Source organism: Erythrolamprus reginae, chromosome Z (genome assembly GCF_031021105.1).
Source record: "Erythrolamprus reginae isolate rEryReg1 chromosome Z, rEryReg1.hap1, whole genome shotgun sequence".
Classification (NCBI taxonomy): Eukaryota; Metazoa; Chordata; class Lepidosauria; order Squamata; family Dipsadidae; genus Erythrolamprus; species Erythrolamprus reginae.
In genome coordinates, this window is record NC_091963.1 from 99,186,299 (window position 1) to 99,205,076 (window position 18,778).

The 18,778-nt window shown below is 39.7% G+C and overlaps 1 protein-coding gene across 6 annotated transcripts in view; it reads right to left on the reverse strand.

Annotated features, from left to right (window-relative positions):
* The window catches only part of ADAM11 (ADAM metallopeptidase domain 11), a 149,682-nt gene that overhangs the window by 111,059 nt on the left and 19,845 nt on the right, over positions 1-18,778 (reverse strand). For 5 of the 6 annotated variants that reach the window (XM_070727971.1, XM_070727973.1, XM_070727970.1 and 2 more), the window contains exons 3-4: positions 12,725-12,801; positions 4,379-4,445 (exon numbers count right to left, since the gene is read on the reverse strand). In XM_070727971.1, the coding sequence (XP_070584072.1) occupies positions 4,379-4,445; positions 12,725-12,801 (144 nt within the window). The remainder of the gene's footprint in view (positions 1-4,378; positions 4,446-12,724; positions 12,802-18,778) is intronic. The other variant, XM_070727968.1, reaches the window with a different exon arrangement.

The window sequence follows — 18,778 nt, forward strand, 5'->3', positions numbered from 1 at the left end:
ATCCAGCAGAGCAGGAAGAACTTGGGGTGGGGGTAAAGAAATATGTTTAACTACAAGTTTAAGAATTTCAAAACTATTTGAAACAAAGAGACAAAGCATTATTTAGAAAGTAACAGATGAACTAAAAGTCCAGATTAATTTGAAATATAAGTTTGGAATTAATTATAAAAAATCCTTCTCCTAGGAAAATACTTCTGTTTTAAATTCTTTTTTTACCATAATGTTTTAAAAATTGGACACTAAATGAACTAGAAGCAAATAAGGTTACAATTAAAAGAGCCGAACACTCCAATTTGACTTACAAATACAGAATGGAGCAAAATATTTTAATATTAGGTATACTGAAGGATATTTTTAAAGAATGGACCCAGAAATTAATTTTAACAGTGACTATAGATAGACTATAGATAGACTTTATTTAAAAGATGTTTTTGAAAAGGAACAAATTTCATCAGACAATACTGAGTCCAGTTTAAAAGTGGGAATGAATAGAAACAAAATGTTACATGGGCATACAAAAGAAACTAGAGGATATATTTATAATTAAAAGGGATATACATATAACAAATTAAGAGAAGCCCAAATAAACATTGTATGAAAGTTTGAAAAATTTTATGAGAGGGGACAAAGAAAAAAATGAAAAGAAATTCTAGGACACTATTTGAAATGATTAAACATCAGAAAGTTAAAAATAAATATAAGAAATATAGAGTTTATTATTTATTTATTTGTTTATTTGTTTATTCGATTTTTATGCCACCCTTCTTAGACTCAGGGCGGCTTACATGTTAGCAATAGCACTTTTTAACAGAGCCAGCATATTGCCCCCTCAATCCGGGTTCTTTGGTTTCTTTGATCAAGGCTAAAACACATATATTGTTATCTCTATAATAGCTCATGCACTTTTTATGATTGGAGTTGAAATGATGAGGTTTTAAAGAATTGTTTCTACATAATAGATGGGATATGGGAAGAAGAGAAAGTTTGTTTATTTTAAAGAGAAAATAATAAGTTATTGGGGGCACTGGATATATGCAACCTGGATTCAAGACTTGAGTCCTGTACGACCTAGCAATTTGAAAGAATACAAATGCAAGTAGATAAATAGGTACCACTTTGGTGAAAAGATAACAGCATTTTGTGCATTTCAGTGTATGGTCACGCTGGCTTCAGGCCCATGGAAATGTCTTCAGAAAACATTGGCTCACTCGGCTAAGAAATGGAGATGGGCATTTCTGACCCATAGAATCAGACATGACTTGGACAGGGAGAAATCTTTATCTTTACCTTTAATAACTTATTAAAATTATTTATGCTTGTGATAAAAAGGGAAGACATTTCTTTCTATATATCTTTTTTCTTTACTATATTCTTATTTTTTATTTTGTTTTTATTTTTATTTTTTGTATCAATTATTTTCCTTTGTTTAGGTTGAATTAGTTTTTTGTTCCTAATAATTTGTAATAAAATTGCTATGAAATTAAGCAATAAACTAAACTTGAAGTCTCCCAAATGCAAATGGGTGCACTTTGCTGTTGGACAATGGCTCCTCCTGTGGTTAAGGTAAACAAATTTAATGACTTATGTTTTGTTACATCAAAAATGTGTGAATGTTCAGTTGTAGTTCAGTTGGGTTCAGTTGTAGTTTTCTGACACCAGGTTTTGTTTAATTATTTTTAAAAGATCATATCCTTTGCTTTTTTGCATGTTACTATTTTAGGTAGCTCTTTTTTTAGAACTTGCTCTAAAGCAAACAGCTAAAAGAAATTGGTGGGTTTTTAAAATTTCATAACATTATTTGGATATAATATTATTACAGCAGTTGATATATAAATTAATGTGTGATTTGTCTTTTATTGTATACTAAATAAACTTTGAATTAAATTTGTTTCATTTTGCTATTATTGCTTTAAATTAGTTAGTCATTAACCATTAACTATACTGCTCTAATTTAAAAAATACCGTATTTTTCGGTGTATAAGACGCACCTTTTTTCCTCCCTAAAATGGGCTGATAATTAGGATGTGTCTTATACTCTGAATGTAGCTTTTTTTCCCCTAGCCCTAACCAGCTGCTAACGATCTTCCCAGCTCTTACCTTGCAGGCTCTTTCATTGTTTCTCTCTGCGAAGAATGTTTTCCAAGCCCTAAGTCTTTGCAGGGGGGTTTTCATTACTTTAACTTGCTCTGAGTAAGTTTCTTTCCAGCCCTAACCAGGTGCCAACAATGTTCCCAGCTTTTACCAGCTTGCAAGCTCTTTCATTGTTACACTCTGCCAAGAATGTATTCCAATCCCTGTCTTTGTAGGGGTTTTTTTTCATTATTTACTTGCTCCAAATATTTCTTTCCAGCCCTAACCAGGTGCTAACAATGTTCCCAGCTCTTACCCACTTGCAAGCTCTTTCACTGTTACTCTCTGCAAAGAACAATGTTTTCTAAGCCCTAAGTCTTTGCAGGGTTTTTTCCATTGCTTTACTTGCTCAGACTTTCTTTCCAGGTGTTAATGATATTCCCAACTCTTACTGACTTGCAAGCTCTTTCATTGTTCCTCTCTCAGAGCCCTTAACCAGGAGATAAAATAATATGCTGAAGCTGACCAGACTAAGGATGCTAGCCAGATGAATACCTGATAAGCAGATTCTTTTCCCTATTTTCCTCCCCCAAAACTAAGGTATGTCTTGTATTCCGGTGCATTTTATACTCCGAAAAATATGGTAAATAGGGATGAAAAAATGATAAAAAACAGCAAAGTAAAGTGGAAGAAGAAATGTGATTTCTTTGTTGTTACAATTACATCTATACATCTTTGCACAGCCAAAAAGAGAACAACATTTTCAGAGCTGCCTGCATATGATAATTTACAAGCTTCATACAAATTTGGTACACAATACTTCTCATCACAGCAGAAAAAAACTATGGTCAGATTATCATAGTATCTGCTTGGTCAAGTCCACTGTTGAAAGATCACTTCAAATCCCTTGAACTCCTTTCATGTTCATGGCCTTTAAAGTATCAAAACTCTGGTCCTGACATCTGTTAAACAAAACATTTTCATATGTTCTCCCTGTGTGGACTGCATGACCATCTCGTTTGAATGGGAACTGTCTTCCCCTATCCTGTATAATTCAGATCTTGATATTTCACCTTTTGGGGAAGATAACAAAGAAAGGATTAGCATAAGATGGCTATGTAGAGATATAAACTACAGAGACATCAGGCAGAGGACTAAGAAAATTAGCTAAAGTCTTCTGAAACTATGGTGAAAAAGCTGCAAGAAGATTACAGGAACCAAGGCAAGAGGTGTCCAGAGACCAGATCAGAATGTATGTGGACAGGCAGACTCTCATAAGACTTACCACTACTTTCCACTCTCCAAATATTGTATGGATTTCAGAGGTTCTAGCTTTCTACCATCCAGTACCCTATTATTCCTATCATATTTAGCATTTCTTAATTTTAATACATAAAATAGTTCAACATTGTTGGAGAGTGCCGGAGGGCAGAATGTTATTTTTCAAGTATGACGTGATGATGTTGAATGTACAGCTCAAAGAAGCATGGCATTTAAAATGTAGAATCAGTGTGGCTAATACTGTGCTTGAACAATACCAGCAGCAGTGAAGAACAATGAATGATACTTGAAATGAGGCCGGCACACCAACATCCAGCTCTACCCTCTGTGCAGAGGCATGCCTGTCTGCTGGCCTTCTTTTGCCTGGTTGCGTCTTTCTATGAAACAGTTCACAAGTCTCCCTGTGCTGCCTGTTGTGTTCAAGGTTGTTGCAGCATGAGCAGGCAACCACCACCTCCCATGACTATTTATAGAAAACAGCATGGTTCAGGTTAGCTTCGACAAGAATGGGGGAAGTCATCGCTCCCAGCAAAGCAGGGAAACAAAGTGGATGGACTCAAGGATTGGCTGCAGCTGCTTGGGAGGCTGTGTGTGACCAACCACTTAGCAAGCACTTAGTATTATTGATGCTCTACTTGTGAGGCTTCCTTTTGCAGGGAGAGCAGGGCTATTTCGGGACCATCCATTCATTCTTTTTCAGACTCAGCATCTGCAATCTACATCTTTCATCTGGCAGCTGCAAAGTTCTACCAGCACTCCTCCCATCCACAATCTTCCTACTGCCACACCCAGTTACTTTTTTCATATTTAACAGATGGGAGAATTAGTATGAAATAAATGCAGGTCAAGGTCTTGTAATGATCTTTTCCCCCTCTCTCCCCTCTTCTCTCCCTCCCTGCTCCTCCTTCCCCTTTCCCCCATCCCCTCTCCCTCCCTTCCCCTCTCTCTCCTGATGCAAAGGAACTTTACACACACTTAAATATTACCGTAAGTCAAGCAATACAGATACAGATCTTAGGTTCCTTACCGTGGTATGGCTGGCATTTCCATCCTGACCAAAATGACGCTCCACATAATTTAAGGACAACAGATGGCTGATAGGAGAAGAAAAAGCATGAAAGTTATAGAAACACTTTCATCTAAAATATAGAATAGAATAGAATAGAATTTTTATTGGCCAAGTGTGATTGGACACACAAGGAATTTGTCTTGGTGCATATGCCTCATATTGTCCTGTTTTCCTAACCCATTATTGTAAAATTAATAGGACTGAGGACAACAAAACCTTTGTCATTTCTTTTGTGTGACTGATCCTATGCCCACTCTCCTTGGCTCAGTATAATTACTCTAAACTACCCTCTAGTTGACAATCATGGCACTTGTATGGGTGCATGTGATAAGAAATATATTGCCCACATATGCTGCAACGTCCTGCCTGTCAATGACTACTTCAGCTTCAACCGCAACAACACAAGAGCACGCAACAAATTCAAACTTAATATTAATCGCTCCAAGCTTGACTGTAAAAAAATATGACTTTAGCAATCGAGTTGTCGAAGCGTGGAACTCATTACCTGACTCAGTAGTGTCAACCCCTAACCCCCAACATTTCTCCCTTAGACTATCCACGATTGACCTCTCCAGGTTCCTAAGAGGTCAGTAAGGGGCGTGCATAAGTGCACTAGTGTGCCTTTCATCCCCTGTCCAATTGTCTTTCCTTTATCTCATATATCATATATATTTTCTTCCTTTCATATATCTTCTTTATTTTTATATCTTTTCTTTATATATAATATTTCATGTCTATTCTCTTCAATATGTATTGTGTATTGGACAAAATAAATAAATAAATATAAATAAATAAATAAATTTCTTGAATCACTATTGTGATGGAAGCTTTATCATGCAAAACATGAGCTACATTTTGAGCTCTCTGGACTAGCATGAACAATCTGTTGCTGTTTGTCTCCATTGTCTCTCTTCTAGAATCTCACAGTTTAGTTCTCAATGCAGATCTTCTCTGCAAAGACTTGCACGAGAAGATTGCTTGGGTGAAAAAGAGATGAGCCAGGAACTAGAATTCATTATTTGGCAAATCTAGTTTGGCAAATAACAAAGCTTTCTCTTCCTCAATACAGATGTGTTGGTTTCATGATTGAAACCCACATATCTGTATAGCATTCTACTGTATTCATTCTATCTGTATAGCATTACATATGCTGCAATGTCCTGCCTGTCGGTGACTACTTCAGCTTCAACCACAACAACACAAGAGCACCCAACAGATTTAAACTTTATATTAACCGCTCCAAACTTGACTGTAAAAAATATGACTTCGGTAACCGAGTTGTCGAAGTGTGGAACTCATTACCAGACTCCATAGTGTCATCCCCAAACCCCAACACTTTACCCTTAGATTATCTACGGTTGACCTATCCAGATTTCTAAGAGGTCAGTAAGGGGTGAGTACAAGTGCACTAGAGTGCCTTCCGTCCCCTGTGCTATTGCTGTCCTCTATCTCCTATACCTTTCTTCTATTCCTATATCTCTTCTTCTATTCTTTCATTGATATGTTCTATTACTATATCTTCTTTTCTATTTCATAGATATATTTTACTATGAGTATCTCCTCTATAATCTTCATCATGTATTTTACTATGTATATATATATATGTATATGTATATATATACCCACTAAAACTCTCATTGTGTATTGGACAAAATAAATAAATAAAATAAATAGAATAAAAATTCTTCCTGGGTGCCCTATTATTAGCAGCTATTAGTCCCTGGCAAATAGCCCTGCATATTTCCTTCAGTTCTGTGACACCAGCAAATTCCAACACTGAAAATTAACACTGAGTTTTGCTCAGGTCATTTTTCAGGGTATCTGGACTCCTGGGTAAAAACAGGCACAGTCCCGGGGTCAAACTCAGTTACCTGACCTGCTCATTTACCATACCATATCTAGTTACAGACCAAGACTCATCATCAGCAACCTCATCTTACAGTGATCTAGTGCCTAACCCCGAACTTAATTTATTTGCAAGATAGAGCAGAATAACAGATGAACAGAAATGTTTCCAGATGCCTTATTAAATATTAAAAGGCACTCACCTAATCACACCTTTTAGGCGTAGTGCTTCAAACTATATTCACCCCAGATATGTATTTAGACACAAATTTAGGAGCTAGTATAAAAAAATCCAAATATCTTTACAATACTGCATGGCTCATATAATAATAATAATAAATCACTGCATGGAAAAAATATATATCTCTGGTTTCTCATAGCCAAACCCCTATTTATATCTTACGGTATTTAAACTTGCAATATGTACATAGAAGCTCTTATATTAAAATGCATTATGCACATCATATTTTCACAAGTCGCCTGAAGTTAGGTACAGTGATACCTCATCTTACAAACGCCTCATCATACAAACTTTTCGAGATACAAACCTAGGGTTTAAGTTTTTTTGCCTCTTCTTACAAACTATTTTCACCTTACAAAGCCACCGCTGCCACTGGGATGCCCCGCCTCCGGACTTCCGTTGCCAGTAAAGCGCCCGTTTTTGCGCTGCTGGGATTTCCCTGAGGTTCCCCTCCATGGGAAACCCCACCTCCGGACTTCTGTGTTTTTGTGATGCTGCAGGGGAATCCCAGCAGCGCAAAAACAGTGCTTCGCTGGCAACGGAAGTTTGGAGGTGGGGTTTCTCAAGGAGGGGAGCCTCAGGGGAATCCCAGCAGTGCAAAAACGGGTGCTTCGGCTGGCAAAAGGGGTGAATTTTGGGCTTGCACGTATTAATCGCTTTTCCATTGATTCCTATGGGAAACATTGTTTCGTCTTACAAACTTTTCACCTTAAGAACCTAGTCCAGGAACCAATTAAGTTTGTAAGACAAGGTATCATTGTAGTTAGTAAATTTAAACGAATAATAATTATAAATGAAGAAACACTGGGATATGAGTGGAATTAATTATGACTATTATTACATGCACAAAATAAGAAAATATGGGGTCAATCATAGTCAATAATTTGCTTGCCTTGTTTCACATTTGTGCTCATACACCTAGATAAAAAACTTTTCACAAATACTGATGTAATACTGCAAAATAGTTTCTGAGATAGAGGGACTGAAATTTGACTACAATAAAATCAGTAAAACTGTTTTTTTATTGACAAGACATCTCTGGAAGTTATAAATAACAAGTATAGAATGTCACTAAGCAAGTACAGGGTGACTTTCCCTCATTGTTATAATGTCTCTGAATTCATCAGAGATGAAGGGTAAGACAAGCTGTTTCTGCTGACTGCTGGCTGTAGTTCCCCAGTTCAAATCTCACCAGGCTCAAGGTTGACACAGCCTTCCATCCTTGTGGGTAAAATGAGAACCCAGATTGTTGGGGGTGATATGCTAACTCTGTAAACTGCTTAGAGAGGGCTGTGAAGCGGCATATAAGTTTAAGTGCTATTGATATATTGTATTTGTATTGTATTTATTGGATTTGTATGCCACCCCTCTCGGTAGACTCGGGGCGGCTAACAACAGTAATAAAGACAGCATATAACAATCCAATATTAAAACAGTTAAAAACCCTTATTATAAAACAAAACATACAGACAGACATACCATGCATAAAATTGTAAAGGCCTAGGGGGAATAGGTATCTCAGTTCCCCCATGCCTGGCGGCAGAGGTGGGTTTTAAGAAGCTTAAGAAAGGCAAGGAGGGTGGGGGCAATTCTAATCTCTGGGGGGAGTTGGTTCCAGAGGGCCGGGGCCGCCACAGAGAAGGCTCTTCCCCTGGGTCCCGCCAAGCGACATTGTTTAGTTGACGGGACCCGGAGAAGACCCACTCTGCGGGACCTAACTGGAGATGCATAATTGTACTTCAGTATTGAAAGTCCTTTTTAGAAATTAAAAACAGTGTGCCCCTTCTATATCTCAACATTTTAATTAGCACAAGAATCATCAACGTATACACATTAAAACATATTTATCGCAGTCATAAAGCAACATAATGTACCTAGAAAATTTGCTGCAACTATGAGACAAATAAATAAGTAACTATATGATAAATAAATAAAGCCAGACATCTTTTTTTAGCTGTATTCAGTTATGTTTCATAATTGTTTAATAAGAGCAGATGGGACAAAGCTAGCATAACTGCAGTGGCCTTTTCCATTCATAACAAGCATTCATTCTTATCATGCAAACATATGCATACCCACCTACATAAACAAACAGGAAGACAAGCACACTTTCTTAAACATTTGCTGCCACATATCTAAGCTCGCCATCAGAAATACAAAATCAACACATTGTAACTCCTATCCTGTCACATATTCTGTTACAACCATATGTTATGAAAAAATATGCACCCACATCAGGGGTGGGTTACTCCTGGCTCAGACCGGTTTTATAGAACTGATAGCGGGAATTTCCCCCTGCTCATCAAACCAGGAGCGATTGCCACAGGGGGCCATGCCCCCAAACCGGCTCTCTCAGCAGTGCCGATAGGCAGCACCATCTTGTTTTTGGCTTCTGTGGACATGCAGAAGCTGCTTTTGGCTCCCACGCATGTGCAGAAGCGGAGTTTTCAGTACTGTGAATACACACCCACACAGTTGAGCCATGCAGTGCGCAATGTGCACACCACATGGTGCAGGAGGAAGCAAACCGATAGCAAGGTAAGTTAGAACTCACCCCTGACCCACATCCATACCCAGTGGTAGGCTACGAGCCGGAATGCTAAATTGCGCTCGCTGCCGCGGCTCGTAAGTTCTTGCAGGACCAGCGTGATTTTGCTATTGCATCTGTGGAGGTAGCAAAATTGCACATGGAGCCGCAGGTAAAACCTCCCTGAAACACAGCCGCAATTTTGCTACCTCCACAGATGCAGTAGCAAAATCACGCTGGTCCCACAAGAACTTACGAGCTGCGGTGGTGAGCGCAATTTAGCGTTCGAGCTCATAGCCCACCGCTGTCCATACCTATGAATTTGCCTACTACTAGCTCAGACTTTGCCAATAAAATAGCCTTAAATTTCAGTTCTAACAACTCCCAGCCAAGATATCTAAGAATTAAATGAGTGTTGGAAATCTACACACTGGAAGACACCTGGGAGATGCTGACATATGTGAGCACTCATGTTAAACATTTCACATTTCTCTTATTGCAATCCATCCATGGGATCTTGGTCTCTTCTTTTAGTTGCTATGCCTATTTATTGGCTGACCTTGGAACCATTGGCTCTCCCAGTTCATGAATATCTCAGCAGCTTTCACCCATTGCTTCTTGTCCGACCTTCAGGTGCTTTGGAGAATAGATTGACCCCCTTTTCTTTGTGGCAAACCCCTGAGAAATTGGAACACTGCTATCATGTTATCCCTAGTCCTTCTTTTCATTAAACTAGACATACCCAATTCCAGCAACCATTCTTTATATGTTTTAGCCTCCAGTCCCTAATCATCTTTGTTGCTCTTCTCTACATTCTTTCTAGAGTCTCAACATCTTTTTTACATCGTGGAGATAAAAATTTGATTCAATATTCCAAGTGGGGCCTTACCAAGGAATTATAAAGTGATATTAACACACCATGTGATCTTGATTCTATTCAAGGCAAAGAAGGAGAGACTCATACCCAACAATCTTGGGAGCAGGAATCCTACGAGGACTAAGAGTCTTCCGGGCAATGATTGACACTCCTCTACCTCTTCCTTGGCGTCAGGGCTGATGCAGTACCTGAAACCCATCTGGGCACATCTCCGAGAGGGGAACACCCCTCTCCTGAGCCAGCCAGGTCTCGGTTATGCATGCCAGGTCAGCCCCCTCTTCCAAGAGTAAATCCTGGACCAGAGGGGCCTTGTTGGCAATAGACCTGGCATTCAACAGCATCAACCAGAGGCCAGGGCCCTGACAACCCTTGCCACCAGTTATATGGGATGAACCCAAGGGGCCGGAACAAGGAATCGCTGTAAGACAGCGATCCTAGTTCCTATGAGCTGGGGGTTATAGTCAGGTCCCCATTAACTTCTATCTACACATTCAGCAGAGGGGGCTCCAACCTTCACCCCTGGCTTACTCATTCTTCAATTCATGAATTCTAATTATTCATTCTACAACTCAAGCACTCCTCCCCCCACAATAAAATATCAACATAAAAGAAAGATACCGCAATAATTAATACAAGGCATCTAAAAAAAACCATTAGGTGAAGAAGTTCCTCCTGAACCCATTAAGGTTCTCCCCCTGTGGAAATTCTGGCAATATAGTGGTAGTTTGAGCAATGGTGTCTGTTAGGTTTAATATAAAAATCAGAGGAGTCTATTACTGGAATGGAAGTTCAGGCAGAGGATAATGCAAGCCACCATGGAGTGGAACTAATCAATATAACAAAGGGAGTGGCAGAGTCAATGGGCTTATTGAGGCCTGAGCTCAAACCTGTGATAAAGACTGTAGAGACAGGTGTGTTTAGCATCGTGTATTAACCCAAATTACTCTGTTTTCCATAACAGAGTCTATTTTCTCTGTGATCAGAGTCCATTAAAAAAAAAGATGTTGAAACTATTATGGCAGTGAAAAGATGCACTTTACAGAATGACAAGATTTCGTTGTGTGACTGTGAGCAGACTGTGGCTCTGTCCAACCCAGTGATTTTCAACCTTTTTTGAGCCGCGGCACATTTTTTACATTTACAAAATCCTGGGGCACACCACCAACCAAAATGACACAAAATTACACTCTAACACAGTACATTTTACACATATTTATTTATTTATTTATTATTTAGATTTGTATGCCGCCCCTCTCCGCATATTATCCCCCCTTTTGTGTGTGTGTGTGTGTATACACACTTTTGAACCATTTCCAAAAACAAGTGAGGGCTGGGAGGTTTTCCTCTCATATTCTTTGGGTGCTTTTTATCATATGCGAGTCAATTCTCTCTCTCTTTTGTTTCTCTCTCTTTCCTTTCATTCTCTGCCTCAATCATTTTCTCATTTCTCTTTTTTCTCTCATTTCTCTCTCATTTCTCCCTTCCTCTCCTTCTCTCTCTCTTTCTTGCTTTCTATCTGTCACTCACTCTCTTTCTCTCTCTCTTGCTTTCTTTCTCTCTCTTACTTTTTTCTCTCACACACACTCTCTTTCTTTCTTTCTTTCTTTCTCTCTCTCTCTTGCTTTCTTGCTCTTTCTCTCTCTCTTGCTTTCTTTCTCTCTTGCTTTCTTTCTCTTTCTCTCTTTCTTGCTTTCTATCTCTCACTCACTCTCTTTCTCTCTCTTGCTTTCTTTCTCTCTTGCTTTCTTTCTCTTGCTTTTTTCTCACACACTCTCTCTCTCTTTCTTTCTTTCCCTCTCTTGCTTTCTTTTTTGCTTTCTTTCTCTTTCTATCTCTCTTGCTTTATTTCTCTCTCACTCACACTGTCTCTCTCACTTTCTCTCTCTCTCTTCCTTTCTTTCTCTCACTCTCTCTTGCTTTCTTTCTCTTTCTCTCTCTCTTTCTCTCTCCCCTCTCGCGGCACACCTGACCATGTGCTGCGGCACACTAGAGTGCTGCGGCACACTGGTTGAAAAACACTGATCTAACCAGCATTATTTATTGTAATCTGATAGAAAATCTAAGGTATTTTTACAACTCTGCTATTCAATATTCTTCATCCTTTTACACAAAGGTATTTTATTACATACGTTGAAAATATGTAGCCAAATGGTCTCCATTGTCCCACAAGAAGCAGTTTATCATAAAGAAGAATCCTAATTTAACGTTGAGGTGACACACAACTTTCCATGGACAAGATTTCTTTCTTTTTAAAATGTGGATATCTTTTACTGCTTCCTTATTTATTCTTTGTAATTTTGTATTTCCTCAAGATTTACAATGTTACATATAATTTTTCTGAATGTTATTTCTTGGCTCCAATTATCAGAGAGGCTCCAAACAACCACTCTTTCCCCTTCCTTTTTCACCCAATCAAAAAATGGAATCTTACATTTGAATCACAAGAACAATTATTTTGGCAGTACAGTAGTCCCTCACTATACCGCGCTTCACCTACTGCGGCTTCACTTCATCGCGGGTTTCTGAGGAAGTCAATCGGCAGATTTAAACAGCCCGCCGAACTCGATCGGCAGTTTTTTTAAAAAAATATATATATCTAAAATTGTAAATACTGTATTTAAATACTGTATCTAAAATAAATACTGTGTGGGAAGGGTTTATAAACACTTAAAACAATGAAAACTTACCAATTACAATATAAATACTTAAATAAGTACTATCAGTCGATAAATTCCCCATCGCGGATTTCACCTATCGCGGCCAGGTCTGGAACATAACACCAGCGATAGGTGAGGGACTACTGTAAATACTTACTGGTTCAGCTCAAGATCCAAAGTGAAGGTTGAACCAAAGGCAGGGACGAGGAAACTCACTTGGGCCAGATGGATAACCTAAAAGAACAAAGACAAATTAAGGCAGAGCCTTCTTTGACTTTTGCCTTTATTTATAGTAATGTCAAATAGGCTCTTATCCATTGCATATTAATGTAACAGAGTTGTTCTGCAATGTGTGTTCTGTCATATTCCCTCTTAAACGTAACTCTCCTCCCCTTCTATTCCCTTCATATGCATACAGCGAGAAATTAATCTATTGCAATCATCACGTACATAAGACAAAAGATACAGGTGCCTTTATAACAATGCAGAATACCTCTGGAATCAACTCCCCCCAGAGATTAGAACTGCCCCCACCCTCCTTGTCTTTCGTAAATTGCTTAAGACCCACCTATATCGCCAGACATGGGGGAATTCAGACTTTTCCCCCAGGCTTATATAGTTTTATGTATGGTATGCTTGTGTTGTATGGTTTTTAAATGATGGGTTTTTAGATGCTTTTAAAAAAATATTAGATTTGTTACATTGTCACATTATTATTATTATTATTATTATTATTATTATTATTATTAATTAGATTTGTATGCCGCCCCTCTCCGCAGACTCGGGGCGGCTGACAGCAATGATAAAAACAATGTACAGTAACAAATCTAGTCTTCGGAAAGGGGCGGCATACAAATCTAAGTTTACGAAAGGCAAGGAGGGTGGGGGAAGTCCTGATCTCTGGGGGGAGCTGGTTCCAGAGAGTCGGGGCCACAACAGAGAAGGCTCTTCCCATGGGTCCCGCCAGACGACATTGTTTAGTCAACGGGACCCGGAGAAGGCCAACTCTGTGGGACCTAACCGGCCGCTGGGATTCGTGCGGCAGAAGGCGGTCTCGCAGATATCCTGGTCCAGTGCCATGAAGGGCTTTATAGGTCATAACCAACATTTTGAATTGTGACCGGAAACTGATCGGCAACCAACCAACCACATTGTAATTATTATTGTTGTGAGCAGCCCCGAGTCTGCAGAGAGGGGCTGCATACAAATCTAATAAATTATTATTATTATTATTATTATTATTATTATTATTATTACTATTATTATTTCAATACAACTCAGCAAACAAGATCACTATGCTGGATTTCGTATTTCATCACCAGTTGGGTGCTTCCCAAGCACCTAGGACTGCGTGATGTAGCGGCGAATTATGTTTGCCGATCTCAGTAAAGCGGCCTTTTGCAATTGACAGATGGAGATTTTGTCAATTCCGATGGTTTTCAAATGTCCGCTGAGATCCTTTGGCACTGCACCCAGCTGCCAAGTACCACTGGGACCACTTTCACTGGCTTATGCCAGAGTCGTTGCAGCTCGATTTTTAGATCTTCGTATTTCACTAATAATTATTATATTATATTATTATTATTATTATATTACTAATTATTATTATTATTATTATTATTACCACTGAATTTGAATTCACAACCACCATTCCCAATACATCTCATATCAAAGAGAAGAATATAGAATTAATATTATTAGGAACCACTTTATTTGCTCCAAATGATTCTGCCTGTTCCGTGAGGACATCTAAAGAAAGACTCCTTTTCTGTTGTGCTATAGGTGGGCAAGAAGCTGGACTCTACTGCAGTGGCCTCCCTGATGTATAATGTGTGGCCCACAGAGATGACTGATCCTGGCATCGAAAAAGCACTGAAGATCATTCTCAGCAGGATTTGCTGACTGAGAGCCATGGGGAACCATTTATGGTTTTGTTCTGATGTTACTTTGAGGGGTAAGAGCTGTGGTTTGGAGACATTTCATGCTCAGGGTTTTTACTTTGTCAACTGCCCAGAATCTATATGAGGGAGTGATATAAAAACGTTGAAGGGAGGGAGAGAAGGATCCCATAGGGCAGTTTTTCCTCAGATATGCCCTTCATTATGCTTTATAAATTCTGTCAGACCCCCACCCTGAGGAGAGCCCAGATCCTAGGGACAAGGACCCACTTGCTCTGGGGTAGCTGCATTCCCAGGCGTTGATCTTATGTGCCTATACAGTAGTAAAAAATGGATCATGGTTTGTTTGTTCATTTTATTTTATTTATTTATTTATTTATTTATTTATTTATTTATTTATTTATTTATTTATTTATTTATTTATTTTATTTTATTTTATTTTATTTTATTTTATTTTATTTTATTTTATTTTATTTCTTTGTGAAATTTGTATGCTGCCCACTCCCAAGGGACTCTGGGCGACCTACAACAATAAAAATATAAAAATAATTTAAAATCCCATTAATACAGTCACCTCTTGTCTTGCAGTCCTACTGTGGCCAGAACTGAAGAGTGTCAGTCACTCAAGGCTCTCAGGCCTGCTGGCAAAACCAGGTATTCAAGGCTTTTCGTAAATCCAGAAGGGTGGGGGCAGTATGGCTCTCGGGAGGGGGCAGTTGGTTCCAGAGAGCCGGTGCTGCCACAGAAAAGGCCCTCCCCCGTGGCCCTACCAATCGACATTGCTTAGTTGACAGTACCTGGAGAAGGCCAACCCTGTGGGCTCTAATGAGTCACTGGGAGCTATGTGGCAAGAGACGTTCCCAAAGATAGTCTGGCCCTAAGGCCATGTAGGGCTTTGTAGGTGATAACCAACACCTTGAAATGTGACTGGAGACCAACTGGAAGCCAGTGGAGCTCATGGAGTGTTGGTGCGACATAGATGTACCTGGGTACACTCACAACAACTAATGTGGCTGCATTCTTAGACTAGTTGCAGTCTCTGAACACTTTTCAAGGGTAGCCCCATGTAGAGCACATTACAATAATCAAACCGTGAGCTGATAATGGCATGAGTGACCCTGAGCAGGGCCTCCTGGCCCAGGTAGGGCCGCAACAGGTGCACCAGGAGTATATGTGCAAAGATCTCCCTGGCCACAGCCGAGAGATGTTGTTCAAGTCTCAGCTGAGGATCCAGGAGGAGCCCCAAGTTGTGGACCCTTTCTGAGGGGGTTAAAGTGTCCCCCCCCTAGAGTTAAGAATGGACAGGTGGTATGGTCCTTTGGAAGGAATGCCCAAAGCAATTTTTGCCTAGAGTAGGAGTCTCGGACAGTTTTTGAATTACTGTGGGAATTGGGACCAGAATTTCCATTGCTAAGTGGTGTGGTCATAAAGTGTAATGTCCATGACTGTATTGCATAACAGTTCTGTTGCTGTAGTTAAATGATGGCCATGTGTCATAAGATAAGCACTTCTTTGCAACTTCCTGCCAGATTCTAACATCCAAAGTCAAAGTCCCAGAGGACCTGCGAGCAGACCAATAGGTAAGTAAGCAGATGAATGGGAGAGGGTGCACAAATAGCCAGGCTGGCATGGTACAAGCACAAGGAGACTCAAGGAGGGTGCAAGGTGCAGAAGACTTCACCAGAGCAACTTGTGATCTTCCCTGCCAGCTTCCCACAACTTTGCTTGTGGGAAGCTGGCAGGAAAAGTCACAAGTTGCAATCCATATGACTACATCACACTGCAAATGTCGTAAGTGTTGGCCGGTTTGTGTTTGTTTGTTTATGACCAGACAAGTCATAAACTCCACTTGTTTAGTGCTATTGTAACTTTGCTGAACAACTGGCTGTTAATCAAGGGCTACCTGCAGATAGCTAATGAAGCAATTCCTTCATTAGAATATTATTTTTACAGAAAATACCAATAAGGCAATTTAATTGATTTAATTAGACCAGTGGTGGGTTCCATTTACCTTCCCTACCAGTTTGCATCACGTTGGGAAAATGACACTCCGCGCATGCATAGAAGCCTTTGCACCTGCGCAGAGGGTTTTTTGCCAGCTGCTTTCGAAGAGCAGCAACTGGAGGACCAGTTTGGGGGCTTGGACAGCTGGATATTGCTGGCAGTTCGGCGAACGGGGCAAATTTCTGCCACTGGTTCTGGTGCACTGTCCGAACCGCCAGCAACCCACCAATGAATTAGACTTCTGAACAACTCTGAATTTCATTAACGTTTAAAAATTAAAGGATGCATCATGCATAAATTTAGTCTAGGCTTAAGTGATAAGATAACTGAGTAACTAAATAAGAACAAATTATAATAAGTATACTTAATTGATCTAGAATGTACAGTGGGGGAGAAAGTATTTAGTCAGACACCAATTGTGCAAGTTCTCCCACTTAAAAAGATGAGAGAGGCTTGTAATTGATATCATAAGTAGACCTCAACCATGAGAGACAACATGAGAAAACACATCCAGAAAATCACATTGTCTGATTTTTAACAAATTTATTTGCAAATTATGGTGGAAAATAAATATTTGGTCAATAACAAAAGTTCATCTCGATACTTTGTTGGCAATGACAGAGGTCAAACATTTTCTGTAAGTCTTCACAAGGTTGCCACACACTGTTGCTGGTATGTTGGCCCATTCCTCCATGCAGATCTCCTCTACAGCAGTGATGTTTTGGGGCTATCGCTGGGCAACATGGACTTTCAACTCTCTTCAAAGGTTTTCTATAGGGTTGAGATCTGGAGACTGTCTAGGCCACTCCAGGACCTTGACATGCTTCTTACAAAGCCACTCCTTCATTGCCCTGGCGGTGTGCTTGGGATCATTGTCATGCTGAAAGGTCCAGCCACATTTCATCTTCAGTGCCCCTGCTGATGGAAGGAGGTTTTCATTCAAAATCTCACGATATATGGCCCCATTCATTCTTTCATGTACATGGATCAGTCGTCATGGTCCCTTTGCAGAAAAACAGCTCCAAAGCATGATGTTGCCACCCCCATGCTTCACAGTAGGTATGGTGTTCTTTGGATGTAACTCAGCATTCTTCCTCCTCCAAACACGATGAGTTATTTTTCTACCAAACAGTTCTACTTTGGTTTCATCCGACCATATGACATTCTCCCAATACTCTTCTGGATCATCCAAATGCTCTCTAGCAAACTTCAGATGGGTCTGGACATATACTGGCTTAAGCAGGGGGACACATCTGGCACTGCAGGATCTGAGTCCCTGGCAGCGTAGTGTGTTACTGATGGTAGACTTTATGTTGGTCCCAGCTCTCTGTGGGTCATTCACTAGGTTCCCCAGTGTGGTTCTGAGATTTTTCCTCACCGTTCTTCTGATCATTTTGACTCCACGGAATGAGATTTTGCGTGGAGCTCCAGATTGAGGGAGATTATCAGTGGTCTTGTATGTCTTTTATTTTCTAATTATTGCTCCCAGAGTTGATTTCTTCACACCAAGTTGCTTGCTTATTGCAGATTCAGTCTTCCCAGTCTGGTGCAGGGCTACAATTTTGTTTCTGGTGTCCTTCGACAGCTCTTCGATCTTCACTATAGTGGAGTTTGGAGTGTGACTGAGGTTGTGGACAGGTGACTTTTATAATGATAACATGTTCAAACAGGTGCCATTATTACAGGTAATGAGTGGAGGACAGAGGAGCCCCTTAAAGAAGAAGTTACAGGTCTGTGAGAGCCAGAAATCTTGCTTCTTTGTAGGTGACCAAATACTTATTTTCCACCATAATTTGCAAATAAATTCGTTAAAAATCAGAGAATGTGATTTTCTGGATGTGTTTTCTCATGTTGTCTTCCATGGTTGAGGTCTACTTATGATGTCAATTACAGGCCTCTCTCATGTTTTTAAGTGGGAGAACTTGCACAACTGGTGTCTGATTAAATACTTCCCCCCCCCCCACTGTATATAGAAAAAAGAACAGTGAACTGCTGAAATGTAAGCCTAAAAACTTCAACCAATGTTAAGCATGTTTGTTAATTTTGTTTATTTTAATTGTTTAAATAAAGTCTATTTTTAAAAGCTTAAAAAAAATTAAAGGATGATGGACATAGGTGATTTCTGGATACCGCAACCAATTTATATACAAGCTCAATCTATCTCATTCCTTCCCTGGAACTGCATAAAGATCATTTCTTAGACCAGTGTTTTTCAACCAGTGTGCCGCGAGACATGGTCAGGTGTGCCGCGAAGAAGGAAGCTCAGGTTCCAGTCTCCCAACTTTTTGCTGAGAGAGAAAGAGAGAGTG